General features: G+C 35.3%; 1 protein-coding gene across 6 annotated transcripts in view; it reads right to left on the bottom strand.

The window, feature by feature from the left end:
• LOC129257930 (calmodulin-regulated spectrin-associated protein 1-like) overlaps positions 1 to 25,963 on the bottom strand; it is a 46,501-nt gene extending 20,538 nt beyond the window's left edge. For 5 of the 6 annotated variants that reach the window (XM_064096798.1, XM_064096783.1, XM_064096793.1 and 2 more), the window contains exons 1-10: positions 25,703 to 25,963; positions 25,225 to 25,323; positions 23,197 to 23,412; positions 18,155 to 18,187; positions 8,349 to 8,434; positions 7,751 to 7,907; positions 6,452 to 6,593; positions 5,514 to 5,732; positions 1,072 to 1,234; positions 338 to 535 (exon numbers count right to left, since the gene is read on the bottom strand). In XM_064096798.1, coding sequence (XP_063952868.1) covers positions 338 to 535; positions 1,072 to 1,234; positions 5,514 to 5,732; positions 6,452 to 6,593; positions 7,751 to 7,907; positions 8,349 to 8,434; positions 18,155 to 18,187; positions 23,197 to 23,412; positions 25,225 to 25,323; positions 25,703 to 25,753 — 1,364 coding nt within the window. In that variant the 5' untranslated portion in view covers positions 25,754 to 25,963. Of the gene's footprint in view, positions 1 to 337; positions 536 to 1,071; positions 1,235 to 5,513; positions 5,733 to 6,451; positions 6,594 to 7,750; positions 7,908 to 8,348; positions 8,435 to 14,149; positions 14,180 to 18,154; positions 18,188 to 23,196; positions 23,413 to 25,224; positions 25,324 to 25,702 lie in introns of all 6 variants that reach the window. The other variant, XM_054896380.2, reaches the window with a different exon arrangement.
• Between the last annotated feature and the right edge of the window lie 1,439 nt (positions 25,964 to 27,402).

The raw sequence follows: 27,402 nt of genomic DNA, 5'->3' as shown, positions 1-27,402 counted from the left end.
AGAGTAGACTCATTAATTCAAAACAGTGGACTCATGAATAAAACAACGTACTTAACCATGACAACATGCATCAATTTGGCGCATTGTGAAAAAAACATGCATCAGCATTGGACATATATATATGCTGTATTTAGGCATAATTTATGCAGGAAATCTAAATAAACCATGGGTTCAACCGATGGTTTTCAAAACCACCTTTGTGAAAACCATGGGTTCCACCGATGGTTTTCAAAACCACCTTTGTGAATTTGGGCCTAAGCCTCTGTCAAACACCTCCGATCCCAAGGGCAGAGACATAAAAAAAAAATTATATTATTACTGACAGTAATGACTTCACCTTCTTTCTTCCTGTTCTTTCTCCTCCCAAGCCAGGATTGACTGCGATTCTGGATGTTGTTTCTGCTGCTCCCTGGACGTTGAGCGTTGAAGGGATCGATTCTGGTATTCACTGGGCGGAGTGTTCTCATCTCCAGGTGTATCACCAAAGATGGAACTTCTCTCTTGCTGCTGTCGGTTCAACAGCCTCCTCTGGGAGCTATAAGTACATAAAGCAATGTATGATTCAATAAATGAAAAAAAAAAAAAGAATCACAATAATCATAACAAAAATAACTCTTAATCACAAATGGTATCCACTTCACCATTTTTTCAAGTAGGTGCTCCATTGCAAACATGTACAGTAATATGTTATTATTACCCATCTCTATTCTGACTTGCAAAGTGCCTGGCAAGAAGGCAAAAGGTACCATTTTATTAAGGACTTTGTCATGACTCAGCCAGGATTTGAACCAACACCTTCATATTCATGAGAAAGATGGTATTCCACTGAGCCAATATGAATAATTCTGTGACATATCAATCTCACAACATTTGAGATTCAATGAGGAAAGATAATTATAAAGAAGACTAAATTCCCAAGATCACAGGTATGATTGAAAAGTTTATATCAACATTAGAGGTAACCTGCTAGCATAAAGCCCTCTGAAATGAATGTTATCAAAAATCAATTTCATAAAAACACTTTGCACTTTTCTGAATAAATGAACATTTCTTTTTATCAAAATAGCTTACTTTGGACTCGAAGGAACTTTGGTGAGATCGACGCTCTGCATTTCCGCCTTGGGCGATGGGGCATGAAAGCTTCTCTTTGTTGCATCACTGATAGGGATAGGAGGCCTTGCTGCCGTGTTCAGTGGTGTGTTCATCTGTGTAAACGCAGATGACTGAATCCCTCCTAAAAAATAATGGAGTAAGTTAATGCTAACAGTTAAATGATCAGGTGAACGCATCTCACAAAGTCTATCTACTGAAGCTCAAATCTGATATATTTAAAGCCAGTATGCCACTTCTACTTCTAACAGCACCAGCTTGAGACTCAGGCTTTTCATAGGGTATAGCTTGTGGGCATTTGCAAGAAACTTGCAATCAATTGCAATTCAAAATCAAATATTGTAAAAATTAATATCAAACCAATATCAAACTGATTGTTGGTCTTCTTCTTTTAACAGAATTCAGAAAATTTATCAGGTATCCCTAAAATAATCAATTACGAATTTCAATTGATTGTAAATTAATTTTGTGTAACAAAAAAATTATAATCTTTTAAAGCTGAAGTTAAAGGAATTATTAGTTCGCGGAACATTAGTTTCAATATTAATATTCTTGGAATTCTCAATCCAAAAATAGTAACATGTTCTTAGAATTGGGAGAGCAGCTCGGGAAAGCAGCTTTGAATTAAGACTGAGAGAGAACTTGTTGTGTTTCATAAAGCTGTTTGTAAGTGATGCACAGCTTTTCAGGAAAATCGTGACCTGTTTTAGGGTGGCAAATCAGATTCTTTATCATTCTGAATCATCAGCTTAGTTGAAATATGATCTTTGTATATCAACATTATTGTTTTCAATAAGCAATTAAATGCAAAGTGTATGATTTTGTCAAAATTTGATAAGGGTTAAAGGAAACTCATTCAGACTATTATGCTGAAATAAGAAAAAATGGAAGTTATGCTAAAATAAGAAAAGAATTGAAGTTTCTCCTATAGCACAACAACAGGTCACAAGTCATGTGTAAATTAATTAACAAAGAGCTTTACAAAAAAGAACAAGTGGAATGCCTCTGGCCATCTCACCTGCATCACGCGATTCAATATAGCAGCAGTGCTGATTTTGAAAACTACTATAACTCGCACAAGATGTTCAGTGATACTTGGTTACTCTTATGTCCACGTTTTATGAACTAGACCAATACACTTATAGAGATATGATGGCAATTCAACAAATACCCCCAACGTGGCCAAAGTTCTTTGACCTTACATGACCTTTGACCTTGATCATGTGACCTGAAACTCGCACAGGATGTTCAGTGATACTTGATTACTATTATGTCCAAGTTTTATGAACTAGACCAACACACTTTCAAATTTATGGCTGTAATTCAACAAATACCCCAATTTGGCCAAAGTTCATTGACCTTAAATGACCTTTGACCTTGATCATGTGACCTGAAACTTGCACAGGATGTTCAGTAATACTTTATTACTATTATGTCCAAGTTTCATGAATCAGATCCATAAACTTTCAAAGTTATGATGGTAATTCAACAGATACCCCCAATTCGGCCAAAGTTCATTGACCCTAAATGACCTTTGACCTTGGTCATGTGACGTGAAACTCATGCAGGATGTTCAGTGATACTTGATTAACCTTATGTATAAGTTTCATGAACTAGGTCCATATATTTTCTAAGTTATGATGACATTTCAAAAACTTAACCTTAGGTTAAGATTTTGATGTTGATTCCCCCAACATGGTCTAAGTTCATTGACCCTAAATGACCTTTGACCTTGGTCATGTGACATGAAACTCAGGCAGGATGTTCAGTAATACTTGATTAACCTTATGGCCAAGTTTCATGAACTAGGTCCATATACTTTCTAAGTTATGCTGTCATTTCAAAAACTTAACCTCAGGTTAAGATTTGGTGTTGACGCCGCCGTCGCCGCCGCCGCCGCCGTCGGAAAAGCGGCGCCTATAGTCTCACTCTGCTATGCAGGTGAGACAAAAACCATCATTATCACTTTGTAATTTGTATAATTTGAAATTTTGCGTAAATTAGAAGAAATAAATTGAAAAGAAATGGATGCTAATATTTTTTGCAGTAATTAATAGAGGTTCTCATTACTAAAATGAACTACCCTCAGTAATAGACTATCTAGGGTATAAGATTTGCTAGAATTTATGATTTCATACATTGTTATTTTTTAAGGAATTCAAAGTAGATAAAATAATTTTTACAAAAGGAATAAAGTGAATTATTAATTGTTTATGAGATTATCATTCACTAAGTAAGGAATACTACATCCTGGAAATGATTAAAAAACATTCACCTCCTAAATGCAATTAAAGATTACCTTTTTGCCTAATACATTCATAATTCAAGCAACATTCTTTAATTCAATGCTTTTTTTCATATCAAACTGCACTGTCAAATTCCATTGGTGGGAAAACATGCACTAAAGAAGAAAGTTTAAAAATTATATATTTAAAGAAAATGCAATTTAAAGTGGTAATAATATTCTAAACCTCAAGCAGAGAAGAAAAGAACCAATCCATGCTGAAAGATCAGACTCTACACTTTATCTGATAAAACATGCAATAAAAACGAAAATGTACCCTATTATCTCTGCTTTAGCATTGAGTTTCAATGTTACTAAGTTATTACAAGGCAAGGACCTTTAATTCTGGAAATAGCAGATATGGAATAGAATGCCTACTGCTGTTTTCAAAGCATATTATAAACATACTATTGACTGGAGAAAAGATCAGTGGAACAATCCTGCAAAGAATCTTGATTACTATTGAAATGTAGCCATCCATTGGAGCATGCATTTGGTGCCCATTTATCATTTTGTTTTTCAGTCTCAATGTTCTTGCTTGATATGTTTCATGGAAGTGCTTACCTAAGCCAGCAAGGCCAGCCGGTTTGGCCTGGAAACACCAAAAGGTCTGAGCAACTTTGGAAGGTAGATTAATTGCAAGGCATTTTATGAATGTAAGATATTGATAAATGCCTCAAAATAAAACCCAAAGAGAACTTATTTACAATTTTTACTTCTTTTAATTTGACCTTGTCTTCCTTTTTTGTTAAAACATTTTCTAGTCATACAACAGAATTACAATATTTATCTCATTATTCAAATTGTCTATTCAAGAAACCTGAACAGAAGTTAGATCTTTATCTCTTTTCATTTTATTTATTTGTTCTTCTTCTCTCTTTGAATTATATATTTGGATTATTTATTTATTTAAATTATTTATCTGGTATAACATCTACCAGAGAATTTCAACAAAACTGGTGACACTGCAACAATAATTGCAATAAAACATGATTCTAATTAATGGAACTTTTAAGGTAATAAGGACTGAACTAAAAAAAAAAAACATCTTCTACTTTTCTATAGCCATGTCATAAAAATGTTCACATCACAAAAATCAAGAGAATTATGAATGCCTCATTGCACCAATATCGAACAGATATTATATTTGATGAGCAATATTGGTTGTTAATTTGCATCCACCCCCAACCCCCCCCAAAAAAAAAAAAATCCCTGTACTAAAACTTTATCACTGCACTCTTCTTTGTTCTGTTATCTCATTAAAGGTCAAGTCCACCTCAGAAAAATGTTGATTTGAATCAATAGAGAAAAATCAGACAAGCATTATGCTGAAAATCTCAAAATTTGATGTAAAATAAAAAAGTTATTACATTTTAATTTTTGCCTATTTTTCAAAAAATAGTTACATGCACAATTTAGTCACATGCAAATGAGAGAATTGATGATGTCCCTCACTATTTCTTTGCTCTTTATTGTTTGAATTATACAATATTTAAATTTTACAGATTTGACGATAAGGACCAACTGACTGAATCATAAAATGTTAAACAATGGTAATTCCACATGTTCAGGGAGGAATACAACTTTGTTTCTCAGGACAATGAGGAGAAAATTAGATTATTCAATATAGTAAAATACAAAAGAAATAGTGAGTGAGTGAGTGATGTAATCAGTTCCCTCATTTGCATACCGATCGGGATGTGCAAATAACAATTTTGTGAAATGAAGCGAAACTTAAAAATGTCACAACTTTCTTGTTTTACATCCGATTTTGATGATATTTTCAGTGTTGTGCTTGTTGGATTTTTCTCTTTTTAGAACACTTAAATAACTTGAACATCAATACTGACAATGAACATTGAATTCTAAACTGCTAATTATTAGTTGTTAATGGGTACAATACCTAGAGCATAAATTAATGTGACTTTCACATCAGTACAAAGTACAAACATTGAACTTAAGTTCTAAACTGCTAACTTGTTTAATGTGTGTGTTCCTGAAAACCAAACCCTAAATGTATACCTCAGGCATTATTCAACGTAACTTTTACAAAACACACTACACACTGGCTAAACTAAACTCGGGGCTTCAAACCACCTAACCGGTGTCAGGTGCTTACCTTGATTCGCTTCTAGATGGCTGGGTTTCTCCACCTCAAAGCACCAGAACATCTCTGCGACCAACGCCACAATGTTGTATTTCATGGATTCATGGCAGTAGAGTAGATCTTCCAATGTGAAGTGAAGGAGATGGGGTAGGTTACGCTGGAAGAAAGACGTCACCACCTGAAGGTTGTGCAGCGAATCAGCTAACGACATTGACTCATGCAGAGCCACATCTAAAAATAATGGAATAAAAATAGGAAAAGTTGGGTAAAAACACAACTCTTGCCATAAAAATTTGAAATATTGAGTAAAAACAGACTTTGACAAGAGCAAAACAGCTTTACTGTTAGGCTGTCCACTGTACAATTCTTATATGAGAGGAATGGGGGAGTCAAAAGGGTACTGAGGTGTGCTTCATATGGGACTTTTATGTTAAAGTTTATGATCAAGCAACTATGTTTAGTTATGGTGTACATTCAGAGAACTATTCACGAATGGATGGTTTAGTCATAGAACTATATTGGTAGACATTATATAAAAATACATGTCAAGAAAAAAAATACAATAATCATTATTAGGGGAATGAAGTAGCTAAATAAAAAATACCACAGGGAGTCTTCACCATATTTAAGAGTGTAGCTTTGTAAAGTAAAATTAGTAAAATGAATAATGAAAAATATTCCTTGATATTATTAAAGACATGGCCTTTGTACAGATCATCAGTAGCAAGTGGGTTGAGGGGTGGGAGGGAGAGCATACATGTATGTCACTGATTGTATGCATACGGATTAGATTATTGAGTAGTCTGTAAATGTCAGTCTTGGAGCACAACATATGAATATGACTATCTCAAATCCAGTTATCTCCAAGAGTGAAGCAGTGGGCATACTGATGCAATTAACAACATGTCACAAGTTACAAATATGCAAGAGGAGGGTATAATCTTGCTAACCTTCTAATGATAGAAGATGAGGATAGTAATGATGAATAATGGTTGCTAAGCAACATCCATCTGATAGATCCTTCATCATGTCATTCATCTTGGGGAAGTGTAGCATCTCCTTAGGTTGCACCTGATCCCTCTTCACTCGAATCTGATCAACACAATTAAAAATAAGGAATAAATTATGATGTCCACATATTCAAAACATTAAAGAACTAGTTCCAAAAAAAAAAAATGGGGAGAGACAGGAGTAAAAGAAAGAGAGAGAGGGAGAGGGGGGAGAGGGGGGGGGGTAAACAGAGAGGCAGACAAATAGAAGGTGGGTGGGGAGATTAAGAGAGAAAAGAGAGAGAGCTATACACAAAGTGTTAAAAGACAGAATGATAAATAACGTAATACAAAATATGAACATTTAGGCCTAGACAGGAATAAAAAGTAAATAAAGAAAAAAAAGGGGAAGGAGAGGGAAAGAAATCCAAAATCATAATTAACAATACATGAATGTAAACAATACTGACATTTTCAAAGGGAAGCAGAATTTATTATGAGCACCAAACTATGCTAACAAAGAGGATGAGTAGAGTTAAAATATAATTTATTAGTATAGGCTCCAATATCTAGTATAGACTCTAATATCATAGACTGTGAAATGTACTTCAGCTTATTGACTAGTCCAATTGGTTAAGAGTTCCCTTCTCACCCCATTTGTGATAGACCTACTTGTACTTTAAAGGCACACATTCTGAAGTCTGGTTTGACTTAAATAGGCCATGGTCTAACTCTCTGCTAAAATTAGGAGAAGCCAAAAATGTCTAAATTTTGTTAACATTGTATGATTCTTATGTTCACTGTGATCTCTCTTCATGCTATAATAGGGAAGAAACTAATTCAGTTATTACAGTTATGAATGATCTTAGTGATAGACGAGCTGACAAATGGAACCTATACTGTCAGAGATTTGTGTCAGTTGGCTATTGATATTCAAACCACATCTTTAGACCACAGTTAAGTTAAGAATAAAAAATAAAGTTGAAGTTAAACTACAATCCCTCTTGACTATCATTATAAACATTTCTTTCCTATCCCCCTTAAATTTGTCAACCGAGCCGATTTTAACATTGCATACAACATATTCCATACTTAAAGTAAAACAAAAGAAAAACCTTATTCGGTGTAATGGGTAAGTTAAGTTCATCACCAAAACCAGGGATGTTAAGGACCCCCACCCCCTTCTTTTCCTGATCAAATCAGGGTGATCTTTACCTTTAACAAGGTCAAAACAAATAAACATTCAATGCAGAAACTTACAGCTGGTGCTGCTGATTGCATGATGTTTGCCTGATGTGTCTTTCTGTCTCTCTCTACCTGGTGTTCTACAGCCAAACAAACCTTGTTGATCCAGAACTGGAGTGCATCCTCCAGGTCAAAGGGCAACTCGCTCGAAGCATTGAATGTTGTGAATTTCCTGTTGGCAACAAACGCATTAACAGATAAACCTTGTTAATAGTGAAAGCTAATCACAGGAAAAACCACAAATACATAGATATTATATTGGAAAATCTTAAGCTGATACTAAAATCAATAGACAAAAACATGTTAAACTTTTTAATATAGGAATGACTATGAAGTATAAAATCAAACATCATCAAGTAAAGCCTGACAGCATAACAGAGTCGATCATATAAAATGTAGTTTTAATATTTAAATACAATCTGAATGAAATGGAAAGATACAATCTCTTTATTATTTTAATTTGTCCAAGTCAGATGGAAAGAAGGTTGGAACTTGCCGTAAATAAAGGTGAAAAAACCACTGTCATTACCATTTCAGTCTTTTCCTTTTGTGAAAGAAGATACATGCAGTCACTCATTATCACTGCACATTTAAATCATATGATCAAACATACCTGACAGCTTGTACAACGTTTTCAACAGATATCGTCTCATTCACATAAGCCTTCATAATTGCATCCATCATTGCTACATGGGCATTCTGTAGTGAAGAAAAAAAAGGAAAAAGAATAGAAAAGAAATTGTAAAATTCAAAATATTTAGGACAACATTTGATAAAATAGGAAAAATCATAGTAAGTTATACAAATATAATCATTACATTCATAAACAAGACATCTGCACTTTCCTATAACACAATTTTCCCCTATTTTCAGTTGTGTCAGATCCCATGCATAATAAGCTTAAATTATCTTTGTGAGTTCTTTTTTTTTTTTTTTACTACTGTACCAATGACTCACTCCAGTCATTATTTGTTGCACTTTTTGACCTCCATGATAATAAAACACAATCTTGCCTCAGCCTTTTACACCCAGAAATTATTTTCTGTTAGTAAACATCATGAAGAAAATAAAAATATGAAGAAAACAATCAAAGAAAAATACATACATACCCATGTAATATAAAGGTATTATAATCTTTAAACATGAATGTCAGATTTAATGCGCATTGTTTGCTGTGACAGAGACAAATGGATCAATATTAGTGGAGTCTGTGGAGAGTCCTTCAGCCACTAATGGAATTAATTTCTAAATGACTAGAAGAGTTTTGCACAATAAAACTAAGCAATTACATGCAAGAATTTTTGTGACATTGGCCTGATGGAGGACTTTGTGGGGGGGAAGTTTTGAACATTGCTATTAAAGATTATTGTGGTCTGTAAGTAACTTGTTGAATTATTTCAAGGTACGTTTTTGTGTGGTTTGACAAACAGAAATACATAAATGAAAACACAAGTATATCATTTTCTCTGGTATTCTAGACTGTTTACTTCATGCAGCCAACCTTCATATAAAATGGCCTAACATTCTTGTGTCTGGTAATTATCAGATTCATAGAAAATTCAAAAGGAAAAAAATATCCAACCAAATGCATAAGTCTTGTCTTTCTCTGAATTTGAAGGCCTTGTGCTATTTTATAGACTACATAACCAAAATTCAGGCCTACTACCACTGACCAGTGTGAAAGATACCAATAATAGGATTTATTTTCAAAAGAGTGAGTTTCCTCACTTGATAACTATTATATGATCAAGAAAATAACCTGTAGCTTGCAAAGTTCATGTAAACTAGATTTATCAAAATTCATTGCCATTAGGTGAGCTACATCAAATATCTAATGTATCCTGAACATTTCATACTGCACTATTTGCATCTACTTTATAGGCACTTATCTACTTATATGCATTTATATACTGTATATTCTATAGGCCTATTCAAAATGTAGCCTTCATATTCAGTAAACCAGAGAGAGACGTGCATAGGAAAACACAAATCTTTCCGATTTCCCTTTGAGTCAATTGCTTCCAGGTCACGCATTAGTCAATATGTGTAGGTCTCTTCTTACGTGCATAAATAGTCATGATCAAGCCAAAGTAGGCATATCATAATTCACCGCATCACAGTTATCCTACTCCTTCAGAAGTTTGCTTTTCCCAGTGAGAGTTAAAGGCGACAAAATGTGTATAACCTACGACTGTCTTTGATCAACTGTGCGAGAGGTTTTTTTTTTTCAATAGAGATGGGATTAATTTTTCTTCTTCATAGTATCATACAAAGAAAAAAAAAAAAAAATGAAGCTAAATCCATGCACTTTAATAAAAGGATTCTGTCATTTTTGGTTTTAATACATTGCAAGAATGCAAGGTCATCATCCTTTTAACCCCTCTAACTGAAAGGTTTATTTTTGACAACCTCAATATAAGTTTGTGTTATCATCTGTTCTATGGCTACATGTATGTAATAAATTATGACATTTGAAATTCCTCATAACAATTTTACATGGAAAAGCTATGCCATAAATTATTAAATTAGGAAGATCATAAGTATTCTTTACAGCACAATGCAAATGTACATGTACCTTTAAAAGAAATAATGCGATCCTGGAAGCAGTGAATGCATCCATCAAAACCTCATAAATCGCATCTCTCACCATGCGCCTAATTTTTACAATAGTCTGAGTCACTCTCCCAGACACTGAGCAGACACTGTGCACATATAATCATCCTACTCAACTCCATGAATTTATTTATGTAAGGGAGATAAAAAAGGAATTGGATTGATCATTAATGATGCTCCAGGACTACCAGCCAGCATCTTCTCAATATATTGCTGGGTACATCATCAATATTGAGATGGGGAAAGGGCGTGGCACCACGTGGAATGGGCATTTTCCATTTTACTTTCTAGTATCCAGCATTGTGCTTCATAGCATTTGATAAAGATTATTCAAGTAACAGTACAGACATAATATTCCAACTCACTATTGGGGAGCTTTGCAAAAAACTTCCTAGTGTTAAAATGGATGAATTACCTTATTGTTTTGTCACTATTTTCTTTTTAATAATAAATTATCTTTAATATGAAATTCATATTTAGACTTATGCAATACAAAGCACATAGAGAATTAAAGCAATATCATAGGCTTAAAAAGTATTCTCTAATTAGGCTCCAAAGTGTGTGTTGGAATTGCCATTTGTAATTTATTGCTACTCTGCTTCTTGCCAAAGAAAAGATAAATTGATTTTCTACCTGAATTTAATAGGCCTACGGTTTTAATATATTTATGAATTGCAGGTCTATATTGCAAATTGCAACACTCTCAGCTCACTATTCTCATTTATAACATTTTTCAAAAATAGAAGCATCTACCCTAAGAAAACCCCAGAAAGAACAGGGGCTAATATAACCAATATCCCCAAACAGTTCATACATAAAAAAGTGTACAAGTTCACACTGAAAGAATAGAAGGGGGTGTTTTAGCAGTTAGTGCTACAGACTGGCTATGGAAAACAGGTTCTAATTAGTTATGAGAAAGCTGCTTAGCATGACCACAAATTTCAAAAAATCAATCAGTTGGATAGCAGTCTGTTTATTTTCCTGTTAAAACCATGTAGATTGATGCAAATCATGACTTCAATGAATGGAATGACAAAGACATCAGATTATCAGATTCTATTCATATCTGCCCAATCAGGAAAATACCTGTAAATCATGAGAAATTTTTTGAGCCTCAAAATGCAGGTTCATTAATTTTATGCACTTACACCTACCTGAACCAGATAAAGTTCTCTTCATTATGGACCGAAAAAAAGACAGGCACTCCTTTTGCAAAGGATGCACATAGGCCAACTTCTTTCCTCAAATATATATATATATTTTTTTATTTTTTTTTTGGGGGGGGTAATTTCCTTTCAGTATTAAAATATCCATGCAACAGTAAACATGGATTAATTCTTGTAATTTGAGCATCTGCCAATCTGTGTGTACTTTCTTTTGGTGAAAATACCAGGCATTTTTTTGTAAAGGGCAGGTGTAAAAGCACCTATTGTTTCTTTGTCTTTATGAAACTCATCAGGTTGACAGGACAAGCAAATAGAAAATGGATAACAGGTTTATTATAAATGAGCCTTATCTGTCATACATGCATACTGTATATTTCTATGGACATTACTCCAAGTCAGTCACTCGTGTCCCTAAAGGTTACAGCCACTGCACCTCGGAGAATGCATAGAAAATGTGAAACAGACTAATTTGTTTGGATAATAAACTTGAAGCTTGGTTTTCCTAACTGGGTTTGCTAGAGGTGTGTCTGGTACAAGTACACGATGTACATTCGTATGTAGTTGTACATACAAGTGTAAAATGTAGGGAAGGTGGAGCTCAAAGTGTTTTTTAAAGAGGAAGTGTACCCCGACATCGCGTTGGTTTCAAAGTTTTAGCAGAAACATGTTTTCTCTTTTTATTATACCAATTGGAAGCGATTTTTAAACAGATTGACTGGCAAAAAACAAATATCAAGTGAGAGTCCGTGAGACATACCATTCAGTGAATCCATTTTTCTTCTTCTTTACGTTTATCAATGAACCTACCTGTATAGGCCTACATGCATATTTGAGAAATTCTGTCACTACACTTGTAGGACCATTCTCTTAATAAACATTTGCTTAGCAATTTGAAGTCAGAACAAGAAGACAACAGAGAGGTGTCAGATCTTACTCCAAGAATGTAGACTGAATAGATCTCCTAAACAAATGACAGTGCTGTGTAAATATAACTGAAGTGTAAGCATAGCTCACAGAATAATAGAAAGAATTCATTCAATCTTGACCAAAAAGGGATGTATTTTCAATCATGAAAAAGACCATGAGACTGTACAGGTTCCATCCTTGTATGTGCACTGTGATCAATATTAATTTAGGCATCCAAGATTACTGCTTTCCATGTTTAAATAAATGAAAGTTATTTTTTTTGTTAGGATCTGAGCAATGAGCAGAGAAGAGCCTCTGTCATTTTGTATTAAATAATGTTATTAAAATATTGGACATGGATATCACATAATATTTTCTAATTAATACCTGGGAAAATATTCATGGAAAACATATCCCCTAGTTACAAAGTATCACCCAGATATGAACGTGTAGTTTGTAAAAAAATACATTTTTGTTTACGTCAAACTTGCTTTAGTTTCATGAATATTCAGTACTGTCCCAAAAAGTAATATGCTGTAAACTACAATGTACGTGTAGGCCTACTCCTCAAAACCACTCTTCAGTGTGCTGTGTGCCCTGTACTACATGTGTACATGTGCATGGTAACTTCGAAGGAAATCTTTAACTGAATTCAGTGACAACAAACTTGAAAAGAATGAAAGAATTTAAAAACTTTTAAAGTGGTCTAGTCCACAAGCTAAAAGATATTTGGGTCATGCTTTGTGGATAGAGACACACCTCCACGCAGGCACACAAAAGCCTGTAAATTTCTATAGAATCATAAAGACCCTACAGCTAATTTCCCATGTAAACAAACTTGTACAATTGTGGAGTATAAAGTAAAGACCTGTGTAAAATATAGAGAAGAAAGGTGAAAGAAACACACATAACTCTGGAAATATTTGTGTGTGGTCTAAACCTACAAATGTCAGTGTCAATGTGCACTTCATGTCAAGGATTTGTGCTGCATCAAGGCGGGTTTTCAAAATAAGGAGATTTTGAAGAAAAAAAACAACAACTTTTCTCCACATCAGAATACTTCCATTCAGAGAATCCAATTATATTCAAATGTATACTCATAACAGCTACCATTATCAATCCCATCCAAGCATCCATGATCAGATGCAATATTACGGATAATTATACAGGTGTACATGAAATTTATTGTTATCATGGAAGTTCATCTGTGAAATTCATTATTTAAAATAAATATTAATATCATATCATTTGAGATAGGAAGTTCTGATCAATTAAACACAACTTTCTACAAAAAGAAGGATGCATATTGATCAAAAACAATATCACAACTATTAACATACTACTTACAGTTTTAAACTACCAGTAAATTGATTTTGCATAATGAGATTTATACCCCTTTTCGTGTGTCATCACAAAAAAAGAGCTGTTGAACAACAAAAACTGAAAGTGCAAAACTCCTTATGTACACCTGCATTCACACACAAAAATCCCTTAAAAATAGCATTAATAAAGAACTGAAATCAGCTACATGTATTCAGCTTCACATCTCAAAAGTGGACTCTCAAACCTAAGTTCTTTTAGTTCAAATATCAAGTTCAATGGGTGTAAGGATAGAGGTTTAGGCTAAAAATAACACAACAAAGTAGATGGATTCTGAAAATCATCTCTCTTAGACTAGAGACAGCAATCAAAACCATTTTCTGTGAAAGTGAAGCAAGTATTAACTTACAGTTGCTTGCTGGAGATAGTCCATGTTCATCTTCAGATCAAAATTCACAATATAAAAAAACGTGAATGTACATGTATAGTCTACATGTATGTGCAATCATAAAAGAATACTTCGTCAAAGTGAATTGATATGAATATCGTGAGACCATTTATAGTTTCTGATAAGCATTGGTGTGATTTTTAAATCTGAATCACTGGATTAATCATGATGCAGTAATCACAAACCTTCTAATTTTCTCAATGCCTCACTCATTCATCACCATTTTCTAAAGTGGTGAGAAATATTGTGTACATCTGTTGCAGATGATAATACTCCCACTGCAAATTTACTGCACTTTAACACACCCATATTTTTGCAGCATTCCTGTGTTCAGTAGTGAATGTCATAATTCTCTGAATGTACATGTAGCTGACCTTGCAAGTGGTTATATGATATCACACAAATTACATACCTGTACAACATACATGTACGTGACACATTTTTAAGCTAATCTGTACTAAGGAAATGTTGAAGCAATTAAATAAGCACAACATTCCATTATATTACTTTGACTTTTAAATGTTTTATTGTTTTTTAGATTACTATGTATAGATAAATTTCATTAATAGTGACTTTTGCCTGTACACGCAACAATTTGAGTTTAACTAAACAGTTACCAGTCGAAAACAACTATACTACTTTTCCAATCCAACAATTTATCTGAATTTGAATAAAAAGGAAGAAAAAAGAAATTCATGGGAAAAACCCTGGGAAAAAACAAATCTACATGTAGGTACTGACAAAGGATTTTTTTATACAATAATAGTGACAGTGTTTTTGTTACAGTACTTTATTCTATGTAGAAGTGATGGTAAAACTTCATATAAAGATTTTACCATGCTGATTATATTGTTTGCTAGTTTTCAACTACAAATATTATAATATCTCTATTTTGTACGTCACAAATTCAGTACACATACTTAAGAAGAGGCAGTTTAAAACATACCACACCTACCAGTATGTACATGTTACCAAAAATTCATTTGGAGATGGGGCAATAAAGAAATGTAGAGGGGGAAAAAACAAAATCAATTTTGTTGATAGATGATCAAATTAGTTCTATAAGCACAATGCATATCCTCATACATGTACTACATGCCCGGGGGGGGGGGGGGGGGGGCACTAGACCAAAAAAGTAGTAGGTATGTGCCGCGGGCGAGACAAAAAACGGGGGCCTTGGAGCGGGCTTATTATAAAAAGGATGGTCCTCGTAACTACAAATGTTTGTGAAAACAGGAGTCCTTGGAATGGGTCGCCTGCGTGTGCATCCCAATGGAACGGGCATACATGTACGTGCATGCAGCTAGCACGGCGCACGGCCGCCGGCCAGGTGCGCTCGCGCAGAGGCGATGGTTGGACAGCGCTCTGCGGCCGCTTTTTACCAAAAATTGCGGCTCAGCGACCGGAACGGCGTAACGGAAAATATGCGAAGCTTTGGAGCGGATATCGTTCTTCTTTTTTCTCGATAAGAAGAAAATGCTATGCTTTGGAGCGGCTTTCTTTGTTCTTTTTCTCAATAAGACAAAAATGCTATGCCTTGGAACGGAAATTTGAGTGTGAAAATGGGGGTCCCCTCCGCGGCACATACCCACTATGCATTATATACTGAGTGCCCCCCCCCCCCCCCCCCCGGGACTACATGTATCAAAGCACTAAATGTAAAAAAAAAAAATAGTCCAACTAAAATAAAATAATCCTTGATTATAAAAATGAATCTCTTCTAATAAGAATAATAAGTGTTTGAACATAACAACATTGGTCAAGAAATATTATAGATCTATTGACTTATAGATTCTTATGATTATAAAAAATTCAGAGGGCAAACACTTCATATTTACATAATTCACAAATGAAATATCTTTCCACCATTACAAAAATATGAGGAAATTATCTTCTTTCAATCATCCATGAACCTTTGGCACATCATTAAGCTTTGTGTATCCCACAACTGTAAACATTGGCAAGATTTCTGAAAAACTGGTGACAAAAAGTCACATTCCATCTCAGCAGTTGTCTGTTTGCTCCAATTCAAGGGAGTAACTTATTGAAAATACCACCTTCATGCACGTGAGGCTACATGTATGTACAATATACTACATTATCACCCGTATCAGACATCTGAGCTGGTCATTTACAAAACCGTATTGCCCTACATTTTCTTAATATCGGGAAGGGTAGGTATATTGTTTGTATTTTCCTCGGTCTCAATGCGCGTATTTACTTTGCATGCAGAGACGACGCAAAATATACCTTTGTATTTTCCCTGGTCTCACATCCGGGCATTTGAGGATGCGAATGAAGTGATACGCTTCATAAGGATCCGCGCACCAACACTATACGTCATAATAAAGACAACGCTGGATCCGAGCGCTTGCAAGTACGTCATAATGGTAAAGTGCAGAGCCTTTACCGATATTAACATGACACAATAGAACTCTATTTTTAAAAGAAATATCCCCATTATCATGATTTTTGCTCTAGATATCTGATTTGGATGATAATAAAAATATTGACTGGCTCTTCTTTCGGGGAACATCAAATATATTGCCCTTAAATGACCCATATTGCCCTCGTCTAAAGACTCGGGCCAATATGATTCTTTTGCTGGCAATATATTTGATGTTCCCCTCAAGGCCAGTCAATATTATATAAATATGACTGCTCTGAAAATCTAACTACATGTACATGTAGTAATATTAACCCTTTGTGTGCTGATGTTGCAATTTTGCACATTCGCACAATTAAATTCAACAATCCTAATAATTAGTTCCCTCCCCCACCATCAAATTAGATAAGCTAATAAAAGGCAAAGGCTCTTGAATAACATCTATGTAATAATAATAATGATTATCAATGGTGCAATATGGAAATCTTCAATTTAAAGAAAATAACATGGAAACAATTGTCATTATTATCCCTCCAAAATTCAGCGTGCAAAGAGTTAAAGCAAATCATTAGAAAATGAAAAACCAATAAATGAACAGTATCCGTATACTGGTGTTTACATGTACATGTAGTATTGTTAAAGGTTATCAATAATATAGTTGAAATGGAAACAAGAACTTCACTAATTTGTATAAAATAATAAATATCTGATTGATTTGAACCTTTTTCATGTATGTCTGACAAGCATCAACACTCAATATTCAGGATTCACAGGCAAAAGGAAGAATACTGTATCATACTAATTTTTATTTTTTTCAAATATCAGCATGGGCTCTGTGCAATATTGAAGTTCAAGGGCAAGGCTCCAATGAATAAATATGACTGGCAGTTTAAGAAAAGGTCCATAATGTGGCCTGACATGCATGTACAAGATGAATAAAACAAAACCTGAATCCATAAAATGTATCAATGTGTGATATCCTCATGATCTTTGGGTGCTATTAAAAATGGAGTCAATAGGTGGTTTCAAACCGCCTCGATATCCCCGTTAAATTACGAGAACTTTTTTAGGCTGAAAAATACCCATTAATTATTCCTGCATTCACACCGCCCTGAAACATACCCTTCGGGATAAGTTCCTGAAGTTACGAGCATGCGCAGTATGGTCTGATAAGCAGCAAGGCGCAAAATTCAAAATCACTAGCCCAGCAGCAACCCATGCACGGCGCCGCACCCAACGACACGCTGGGCTAAAAGTTCCCGTAATTTGCTTTCAGACCGCCAAAATACACACGACCTTGGAAAAATCCCCGCGAAAGTTCTCGTAATTTCGCCAAGTACCTACTATTTATCGGGTATTTTCTTTCGGGGATATTACGCGTAGTTTGCTTTCACACCGCCAATATACCTGGTATTTTCTGATCGGGGTAAATTTTCCGATCAGAGAATACCTGGAACTGGCGAACTTCGAGGCGGTCTGAAACCACCTAATAATGTAAATTAGTTGCTTTTTTATTGCAAAGCTCTTTGAAGCAGTTAGAAATGTATCAACTACAGTATGTCTAAAGAAAAAGTACCAACCAATATCTTAAATGCACGTGGTAAAGATTCACACTGCAGAAAGAAACAGAGAAGAAAATAACAATAACTACATACATGTAACAGTCATATATTGTAAAAAATCCTCTCTATGAAGTTTCACATAAATATACAAAAAGCATCACGATAAAAGGGGGGATTAAATCATCGTTGGACCAAGCACGACACTGAGAGATCGAAAGGCCGGTGTGTCACACTGGTTTGTTTCATTATCACTGAAACTATTTTAAGAGAAGTAAACAAAGAATATTTCAACATTATCATTATCAAGTACTGATTTCAACTCTGAGCAAACAATCACACATCTGTTCCATGTGTACGCTGTATTTGATCTTGACAAGTTTCATCATAAAACCTGTATGCATAATACAGGTCTGTACAGTATTACATGTATGTACATGCTCATGCAGAGTACCTTACTACATGTACATAAAAGTACTACTCGGGCTGGGGCATCAATGTTGAATATTCCAACAAGATATAATGTACAAAACTACATTTCGGGTCGTGTGGTCCAGTGGTTAGATCATTGGACTCATAATGGCAAGGTTGTGAGTTCGAATCCCCACTCTGCCATTGTCTCCACTTTGATATAAAGGCCCGAGAGTAATATCTGTCGTCTATAAGGTCAGCCATTATGACTGATTAACCTACATGTACATGTAGACGTAAAATAGATTGGCGTTTACCAGCCAAGCGCTGTCCTGCCGAGTTCCTACGGGAGTTACAACAAACAGAAATATCAAAATAATTTTTTTTTATGAATCTTTATCTGTATGAAAGCACTTCAAAGCAGCAACTGGAAGTGGTTTCTGGTTTTCTGTACAATATTCAGTGATCCCACACATCTCAAAAACCACTGCCGACCATTTCCCCATTGTGGATCTGAATTTGATTTGAATAAAATAGCACAAATGATTGATCATGCATGAATTCATATAATACTGTTAATTGAATCCAGTAACAAAATAATACCTACAGTGTAAACCCTAAAGTATAGCTGAAATAACCTTGAAAATATTTTAAACAAAATTCTCTTCTCTCTACTGTACATATTTTTCAATTCAACAAATACTATGTTGTGCATCATACAGTGCTTACAATTTATCATTCTGTACAAACTATATTATCTCACCTATGTTAAAGGAGAAAATAATATGATTGATTAATAAACAATTTAATAGTATGAAAGTGCAGTGATCCAAAGGAGAGTTCAATATGAATAACACAAAATAGGATCCGACCATTTTCCATATATGTTTTTTATTATTTGCAATATTAAAAATGTCAATATTGAGAACTTTGGGAGGGAAGACATACATGTACATGTACATTTGAATGATATTATGTTTATTGCAGAAAAATGAGAAAACCATTTATCATTCTTTTTAAAACAAGATACATTTTACTGCATGTATGCATAAGTATGATTGTTTATGCATCTGCCATACTTTTACTGGCTTCTTAAAAGAATAATGTAGGTCTATATACAAAATCAGTTTTATCGATACAATAAAATGAATTTTCAAAAATCAAGAGGCAAGGACAGTAGGACGCACATCATGTAAATACAATGTATGTACAATGCATGTTTTTTCTTTCAATGTGACCTATGTGTAAAAAAAGGAAAGCCCTGATTGACATTAATGCAATCCAAAGGGAAATGATCTGTAGTAGTGGTGTAATTTGTGTAAGGTTCCACTGTAACTATCATTCAATGCACCCTAATCTCTAATCAACACTTCCTCAAAACAATGTTGTGGGACTACAGGTCAATGTCATTTACTCAGTCAGGACTTAAAGGAAATATAATATTTCATCTCAATGTGGGAGTGAATTGACCAAGGATTTATGTAGGCCTATCCTACACCATGTACTTCATACAATAAACCTTTTCCTTTTAATATGCCCCCCCCCCCCCGTCCTCGCAAGTTTTAAACAAAACTGCTTGTAAATAAAATAATAATTTTTTCAACAGTTGAATGGTCCCCCCCAAAAAAAAAATTCTCAGGCATATAATAAACTTTGGTCTAGGTCCCTTCAGTATCAGTACTTTTGCCCTCCCCCCAATATCGTGTCATTTCTCATGTGTAATGCAGGCCCTACACTATCAAGTGTCAAAAGTTTTTGTGACCTACAGTAGGGCTAGGGTAATATACATGTACAAGAAAAAATCTAGTGTCACATGGACATGAAGGTGTTTACTCAAAACAAAACAAAATCTCTTTTCAAATAAATTTTCGCAACAAATTTATTTTGAAGACCTTACATGTGCATGTACAATACCAATTCTAGATGGAACAAAATGTAGAAAATATTAGCAAAACAAAAGAACAAAGCTCAGAAAGCTGCAACTGTGTCTGTACACATGCATGGTGATGTTAAATGTTTATGCAACCTGTGTCAAATATGTACCAATTTGGGGGAAGAAAGCATATCCGAAGGTCATGACAATTGTTCGTCTGGCATACACAATGTGTGAAGTCTCACCCACACATCTGGCAAGGCCCCCACCATTACAATGAATACTTTAAAAAAGGATGAATATCACTGCAATTGGGGAAAATAGGCATGTTGTAGGCCTCCATGAACACGTAGGCCGATAGGGTGAACCATACCAATTTGAGAAAAAAGTACTGTACACGTACAGTAAGAAATGTAATGTGCACTGAATGATGCACAATGTTCATGGAGTAAACAGACATGTCAGTCATGTTGACCAACATAACTGTACAAGACAAACTGATGACTACCGTATGTATTTGTATACTGATGCATGTACATGTAGTTGTTGTGCAGGGGGCTTGCCACCAGACCCCTGGGTAGTAAACAAATCAATGGCTATTCACCTCTCTGTATTCAAAATGTGTACCAAGCCTAGCAGGAGGGGATAAAGATTTCAATAAGGTCCAGTAGACAATATAAAGAGCTTTACACTCTTGTACCACATACATGTAAGACAAAATTGATATTCAACAATGTAGACAACAATACTGGGTGATTGTATGACTTCCCAGCTTCTTCGAACATTATTTTTCCATCTCAAATTCAAATGAAAAAAATAAATTCAGGTTTCTTTGCATCTTTATCAGAATTGGTGGGGGGGGGGGGGGTAGGATGACAGCCTGCAGGAGAAAACTTAGAAATGAAAGAAGCTGGAAACAACTTATTATGAAGGTACAGGCATGTTATGATGTACATGTATGTACTCAAGCCTGTTTTTTTCTATACATTGATTATGGTAAAGTGTTCCAGCCCTGTGTATTTGGAAAACATTAAAGGCAGGTAATGCATTATCAAAATACAAATTACAAGCAATAAAATTTACAACCTATACATTTTTTTTTTTATCAAGCCTTAAACCAATTTGCACAAATGTAGGCCTTCATTATACACTGTCATCAAGGAATGGAGAAAACCAATCACTGTAGTTCAATGGAATAACGGACTTTGTTTGTGCCCTATTCAAACAAAGTTGGACAATCGTAAAAATGTACATGTATGCACTTTCCATGTAATGACAGTGAAAATTGTGAGCTGCAACCTGTCTTGTATGCACCAAGGCTGCACAAAATGCACTTACACCCCACAGAATCCTTACTGTTAGAGTTCAAAGGCAAGTCTGAATGTGCAATCCAACGTACATGTACAGTAGGCTACCTTCAATGTATAGAATGCATTGTACATACATGTATCCCTTGTGTGTACATGTATGTCTGTGTGTGCACATCGTCTATGACTCACTTTATTCTTTCTCACACTTGTACTAATGCACTGACTATGCAGCCCACTGCTGGCTGTGCCAGATGATAATTTAGGCACAGTTACTAATAAAAAAATTCCTGCGGACAGAATCATCTGCCTCTTTTTAGAAAGACTCACGCCCAATCGCCCATCCATTGTTTTCTTTGAAACATAACTAATTACACATGTGTGTGTACAGTACATGCAGTAATGCTACGTGTAGCAAAATTACATGTATACAAGTACATGTAGTGAATACAAATTCATTCTTTCAGAACATAGGCCTAAGATATAGGCCTAAGTCAGCTGACCGTTTCTTAAATGTTTTGTGTTAATATGTTTTGAATCAGTAGGTCTAATTAGAGTTAATCATGGACACATATATGTATTTCCTTGCAAATGTGAAACCTCCATATTCATATTCCAAAGAATAGGTTAACATCACTAACATGCATCAAATTTCATGTCCTTGTACGAATTACTTAAAAAAATAGAAATTTAACAAAAGTGAACAAGCAACTACATGTATTTGAAACCAGACAATTAAAGAAATGACAGGATAGATTATGTATCATGGGCTAATATATGTAGCCAGAGGCTCCAAAAGAAAAGAGGGTTTGTGCATCACTGAAAAAAATGTCTATTATGTACATGTATCTAATCCATTTCCATTTGCATTTAGATAACTCATTTCCTTAGAATATCATCTCTCAAATTACAAAAACAGGGGGGGGGGGGGTAAAGAGAAAGAAAGAGAGAGTATGGACCTGTTTTTCACACTGCCCCATATTTTCATTTCCCAAGACTCAGTATTTTACCCTTGTAGTCACTTCCTTAAACCCCCATTTCAGGGTTTCATAAGGCACGGGGTAAGGGGGTATGGACCAAATGGTCAGTCTAAGGAGGGGAAAAGGATGATATACATATACATGTAATACGTGACTGAAATGTACAGCAATAACTACATGTACATGTAATATGAATACAGGTACATGTATTTATACAAACCAGTCAACTGAGAGGTAAACAACCACTCATGCCCCCTTTCCCCCAAAAAAATAATAATAAAAGTAATAGATCAATGATGAAAGAGAAAAATATGAAGAAATGAATGAGTAAATGAAAATAAATTTCTGAAATGAAAAAAAATGAATTACCATACCTACAATAAATAAATAAATGAATTCAAATCACACAAAAAATAAACCCAAAATGTATGGCATGGTTGATCAAAAGATTTAGGTACACTGTACATTTACATAGATTAATCCTCAACTCACCAGTTTTATCTTCTGAGTCTGTGAGAGTATAGACTCTGTGACTGGCTGGTTCCGATCATCCACCACATGGATTCCTCTCCTAGAGAAACCTTGGATGATGGCTACATGTCCATCCCATGGATGGATGGTAGGAGGAAAGATATTGGAACACACTCGACTGTACAGCTCCCCTGATGCAAGCTGGTAGATGACAGATGGTTTGACATGGTCTTCACCCTAACATTCGATGAGATGAAAAAATGGAAAACCATTTTCTTTCTGAGACTGAGAGTGCAATCTATTATTTAATTAATTAAAGGTATTATGAACACAGCAAGTAGTTCAATTTCCCTTTAAACAAATGAACTAAAATGAAGGGTATGTTACATTATAAATTCACACATTTTTCAATCCTGTAAACAAAGCCCTATATGTATGGGACATCTGTTTGTCTACTTCCTCAATAAAGCAAAACCAAAACCATAATATTGTAAATATGTCACTTACATGTAGATATTGAATCATTATCATTTATCAGTACCATATTGGTTAACATGTACAGATATGAAACTTCGATCGAGACAGGCAAAAAGAATATTAGACATTATCACATTAATGTTACTTGAAAATTCAGACACAATCCTTTATAAAGTGGTCACATTGCTTTCTATATGTCTCTCAGTTATACACCCAATTTCAAAAGCAACTAACACTTAAAAAAAAAAGGTTTGCATTATCATGATGAAAGACTGTCATTGTCATTTTCAATATTCATCATAAATTCATTTGAGCATTGATCATCTCCATATTCACCATCTTCTTATCAATCATCATCATCATCTTCAATCATACAACCTGTATCCATGACAATGACCATCATGAACATCAAGTCAGTGATTGGGCGCAATGCCAGGTAAGCCTTGACTGCAAGGGCTAAGTCCACTAAGGGCTAAGACCATGTACTTTACATGTACTTCAAGATTTCAGACCTCAGAGGCCAAGGCCTTATTGAACCAAACCAGTCCAGACCAATATTAAAATAGGGTTGGGCGACAAAAATGTTTTAGTATTAATGAATAATAATAAAAATAATAGCTGGATTTATAAAGTGATTTTTGCCTGAGGATACAAAGTGCTGCTATTATTACCCCGGCTACCATCACCGGCGCTCAGTGCATGCAAGGAATTACTCCTGCCTGGTACCCATTCATAATGTGGCTTGGACCCAATTCTCATCTACTTCCTATTAAGTGGATACCAATTTAGTGGAAACCAGATTAACATAATATGAGAAGCTTGTGCTCTGTCTTGAAATCAATATTGGTCTTGCAAACCAGTTTGGAGAACCAGCTTGCTATGTGGTTTTCAAGACGCTTTTCAAGTTTGCATCATGAAGCTCGTTTAAGCGTATGTGAAGCCACAACCATTCTTCGGGAAGCGATCTTCGCATTTTTGGGTGCGTTACTCGGTACACACTTCAAGGAGCACAAAACTAGTCATAGCAGCATCAACAAAATTGATGTTAAGTATTCATCACCATTGCAACAAAAGCACCATGACAACTAACCATTATTATCTCCATCACTACCATCATAATCTGCATCAAGCAGCATCATCATCATCTCAACTACTGTACTACCTTTGTAATCACCATTGCTAGGCATCACCAATCAATTCCATTACAACATATCCTCTACTTTATCAACATCATCATCATCATCATCATCATCGCCATCATCATCATCAGCAGCAGCAGCAGCACCACCACCATCATCATCATCATCATCATCATCATCATAATCATCATCATCATCGCCATCATCATCATCATCATCATCGCCATCATCATCAGCAGCAGCAGCAGCACCACCACCACCACCACCATCATCATCATCATTATAATCATTATCATCATCATTACCATCATGATCATGATCATCATCACCATCATCATCAATAGCATCACCATCATCAATGTCATCTTCATCCTCCTCATCATCACATACATGTAATCATCAACATCCTTATCTCAAATCCGATTTGACTTACATTGTCTTGATAAAGTGGATCAAGAAGATCTGCAGGTGGTTCTTCTCTATCACTGTAAGCCTTGCTAAGGAGCCAAGCCACAGAGGAGTTCAGTTTGGCCTGGAGTAGAAAATCAAAGTATCATAATTAGGAATACAATTAAGTTGGGGGCTTATATTAATTCAATGCTTTCAAAGGCCATTTAGGCATGGTGGCATGGTGTTTCACCCAATGTGCACATCAAGTCTGTTATTAAGTTGCCATTTAATGCACAGTTGTATGAATCAAGAATATTCCTTGCAAAATAAAATGATTAAAAAACCTTGTATCAGTTGTAGTAGTTAAATCAAGCAAGGTTAATGATATAAATTCACATGTTATGTATAGAGTGAAAACAGACAATATGTCTGCCATACACATTAAATACAAATGTTAAAAAAAACATCAAAATTACAAGATATTTGTTAATCTGTACCTGAAATGAAGAAAAAGAACCCACCTTCCTAAAATTATAACTCCTCATCGGTATGACCTCTGGGACGGAGTCCATGCTGAACCCCTCCCCTCCTTATCTTCAGCTCAAACAGGAGAAAGAAAACCTTAAATATCTGATCACAAGTCAGTATTAAGTATGAGAGATTGTGACTGATTGGAGGGTTTCTGTTTATAGTCCAAGTAGGAGTATGTCCTTTGCATGATCTCTGGGTAACATCATCTGAGATTTTTCTGTTTCCTTACATCTGTCAAGTCAGTCATATCTGGAAATAATAAGGGACAAGAACAAGACAGAATCATAAATATTAATCGGGTATTAGTAATTTGTCTGGGGGTAAATGTGGGTTGTGGGTAGTTGTGCGGTTGTACATGCCCTCCGAGTGGCAGGCCTTACATTTTGATATATTAGGGCAAAACCACCTTTTTACGGGGCATATTTTTATATTACAACTGGAGGAGGGGAAACAAAATATATCTAGATGTATAAGTACGGCCAAATAGAGAAGCACTGACATCAATCAATAGACCATGGCCTAGGAGTAATTTACACCTTTAGGTGGTTGTCCAAGGGTGTGGTTGCATGGGGATTGACCATCTTCAGGATACTTGTCCAAGGCTAAAGGACAGAATCTTTGCCCATAGGGTACTTGTTCTAAAGGTTGGTTGTCCTTGGGGGTACTTGTTCTAGAGGGTGATTTTCCTTCCGGGGTACTTGTCCAAGAAGATGGTTGTCCTTAGGGATACTTGTTCTGGAGGGTGATTGTACTTGGGGGTGTTTGTCCAAGAGGACGATTGTACATATGTACTTACAGTTACTTGTCCAAGAGGATGATTGTCCTTGTGCAAGATAATCAATGATACTTGATTACCCCTTTGTCCACATTTCATGAACTATATCCATTAACTTTCAAAGTTATGACAATTCAACTAATACCCCTAATATGACCAAAGTTCATTGACCTTAAATGACCGTTGACCTTGTTCATGTGACCTGAAACATGCACAGGATGTTCAGTTATACTTGATTACCCTTATGTCCCCGTTTCATGAACTAGGTCCATATACTTTAACGTAACTAGGTCCATATACTTTCCAAGTTATGATGACATTTCATTAACTAAATGCTCTGTCACATCGTTCCGTGCAAGTCTTGTGGGTGAGTTCACCCACAAATCTGTTTTGAGCATGTTCAAACATTTTCTGCGTGCAAATCAGACTTGAATTCGCTTCTGTGGGCAACTGCGGACCCATAGCAAAATAGCCACGCGCAAGGCTAGACTGATAAATCCACTGTTTTGGAGGTTTTTTTTTTTTACATTTTCTGATTCTTTTTTTGTCCGCCTACACAGACGGATGTCTGCCATAGGGATTGTAATGGTGGAGGTTCGACTATTGCTTAACTACAGCGTCTACATACCTGCCATCATTTGGAAACCCAAATCAGGACAACCACCGGCCGGGGGTCCAGGGGCAGCGCCCCATGCGGGGGTTCAGGGGGCGCGCTGCCCCCTGAAGCTGTTGGATTTTAGCAACTTTAAAGGCCAAGGGAACACAATTTTCATACTTGAAATGAATGTATTGAAGGTTGCAAAATCTTTTGAAATACACTGTGGTGTAATCAAAGTGGGCTTGTACATTTTTATCATTTGTAATTTATTTGTATTTATTTGTAATTTATTTGTAATACAACAGCAAGTCTCTTAA

Source organism: Lytechinus pictus, chromosome 1 (assembly GCF_037042905.1).
Source record: "Lytechinus pictus isolate F3 Inbred chromosome 1, Lp3.0, whole genome shotgun sequence".
NCBI classification, from domain to species: domain Eukaryota; kingdom Metazoa; phylum Echinodermata; class Echinoidea; order Temnopleuroida; family Toxopneustidae; genus Lytechinus; species Lytechinus pictus.
Note: the sequence above shows the minus strand (reverse complement) of the source record. Positions and strands in the feature narration are given on the sequence as shown.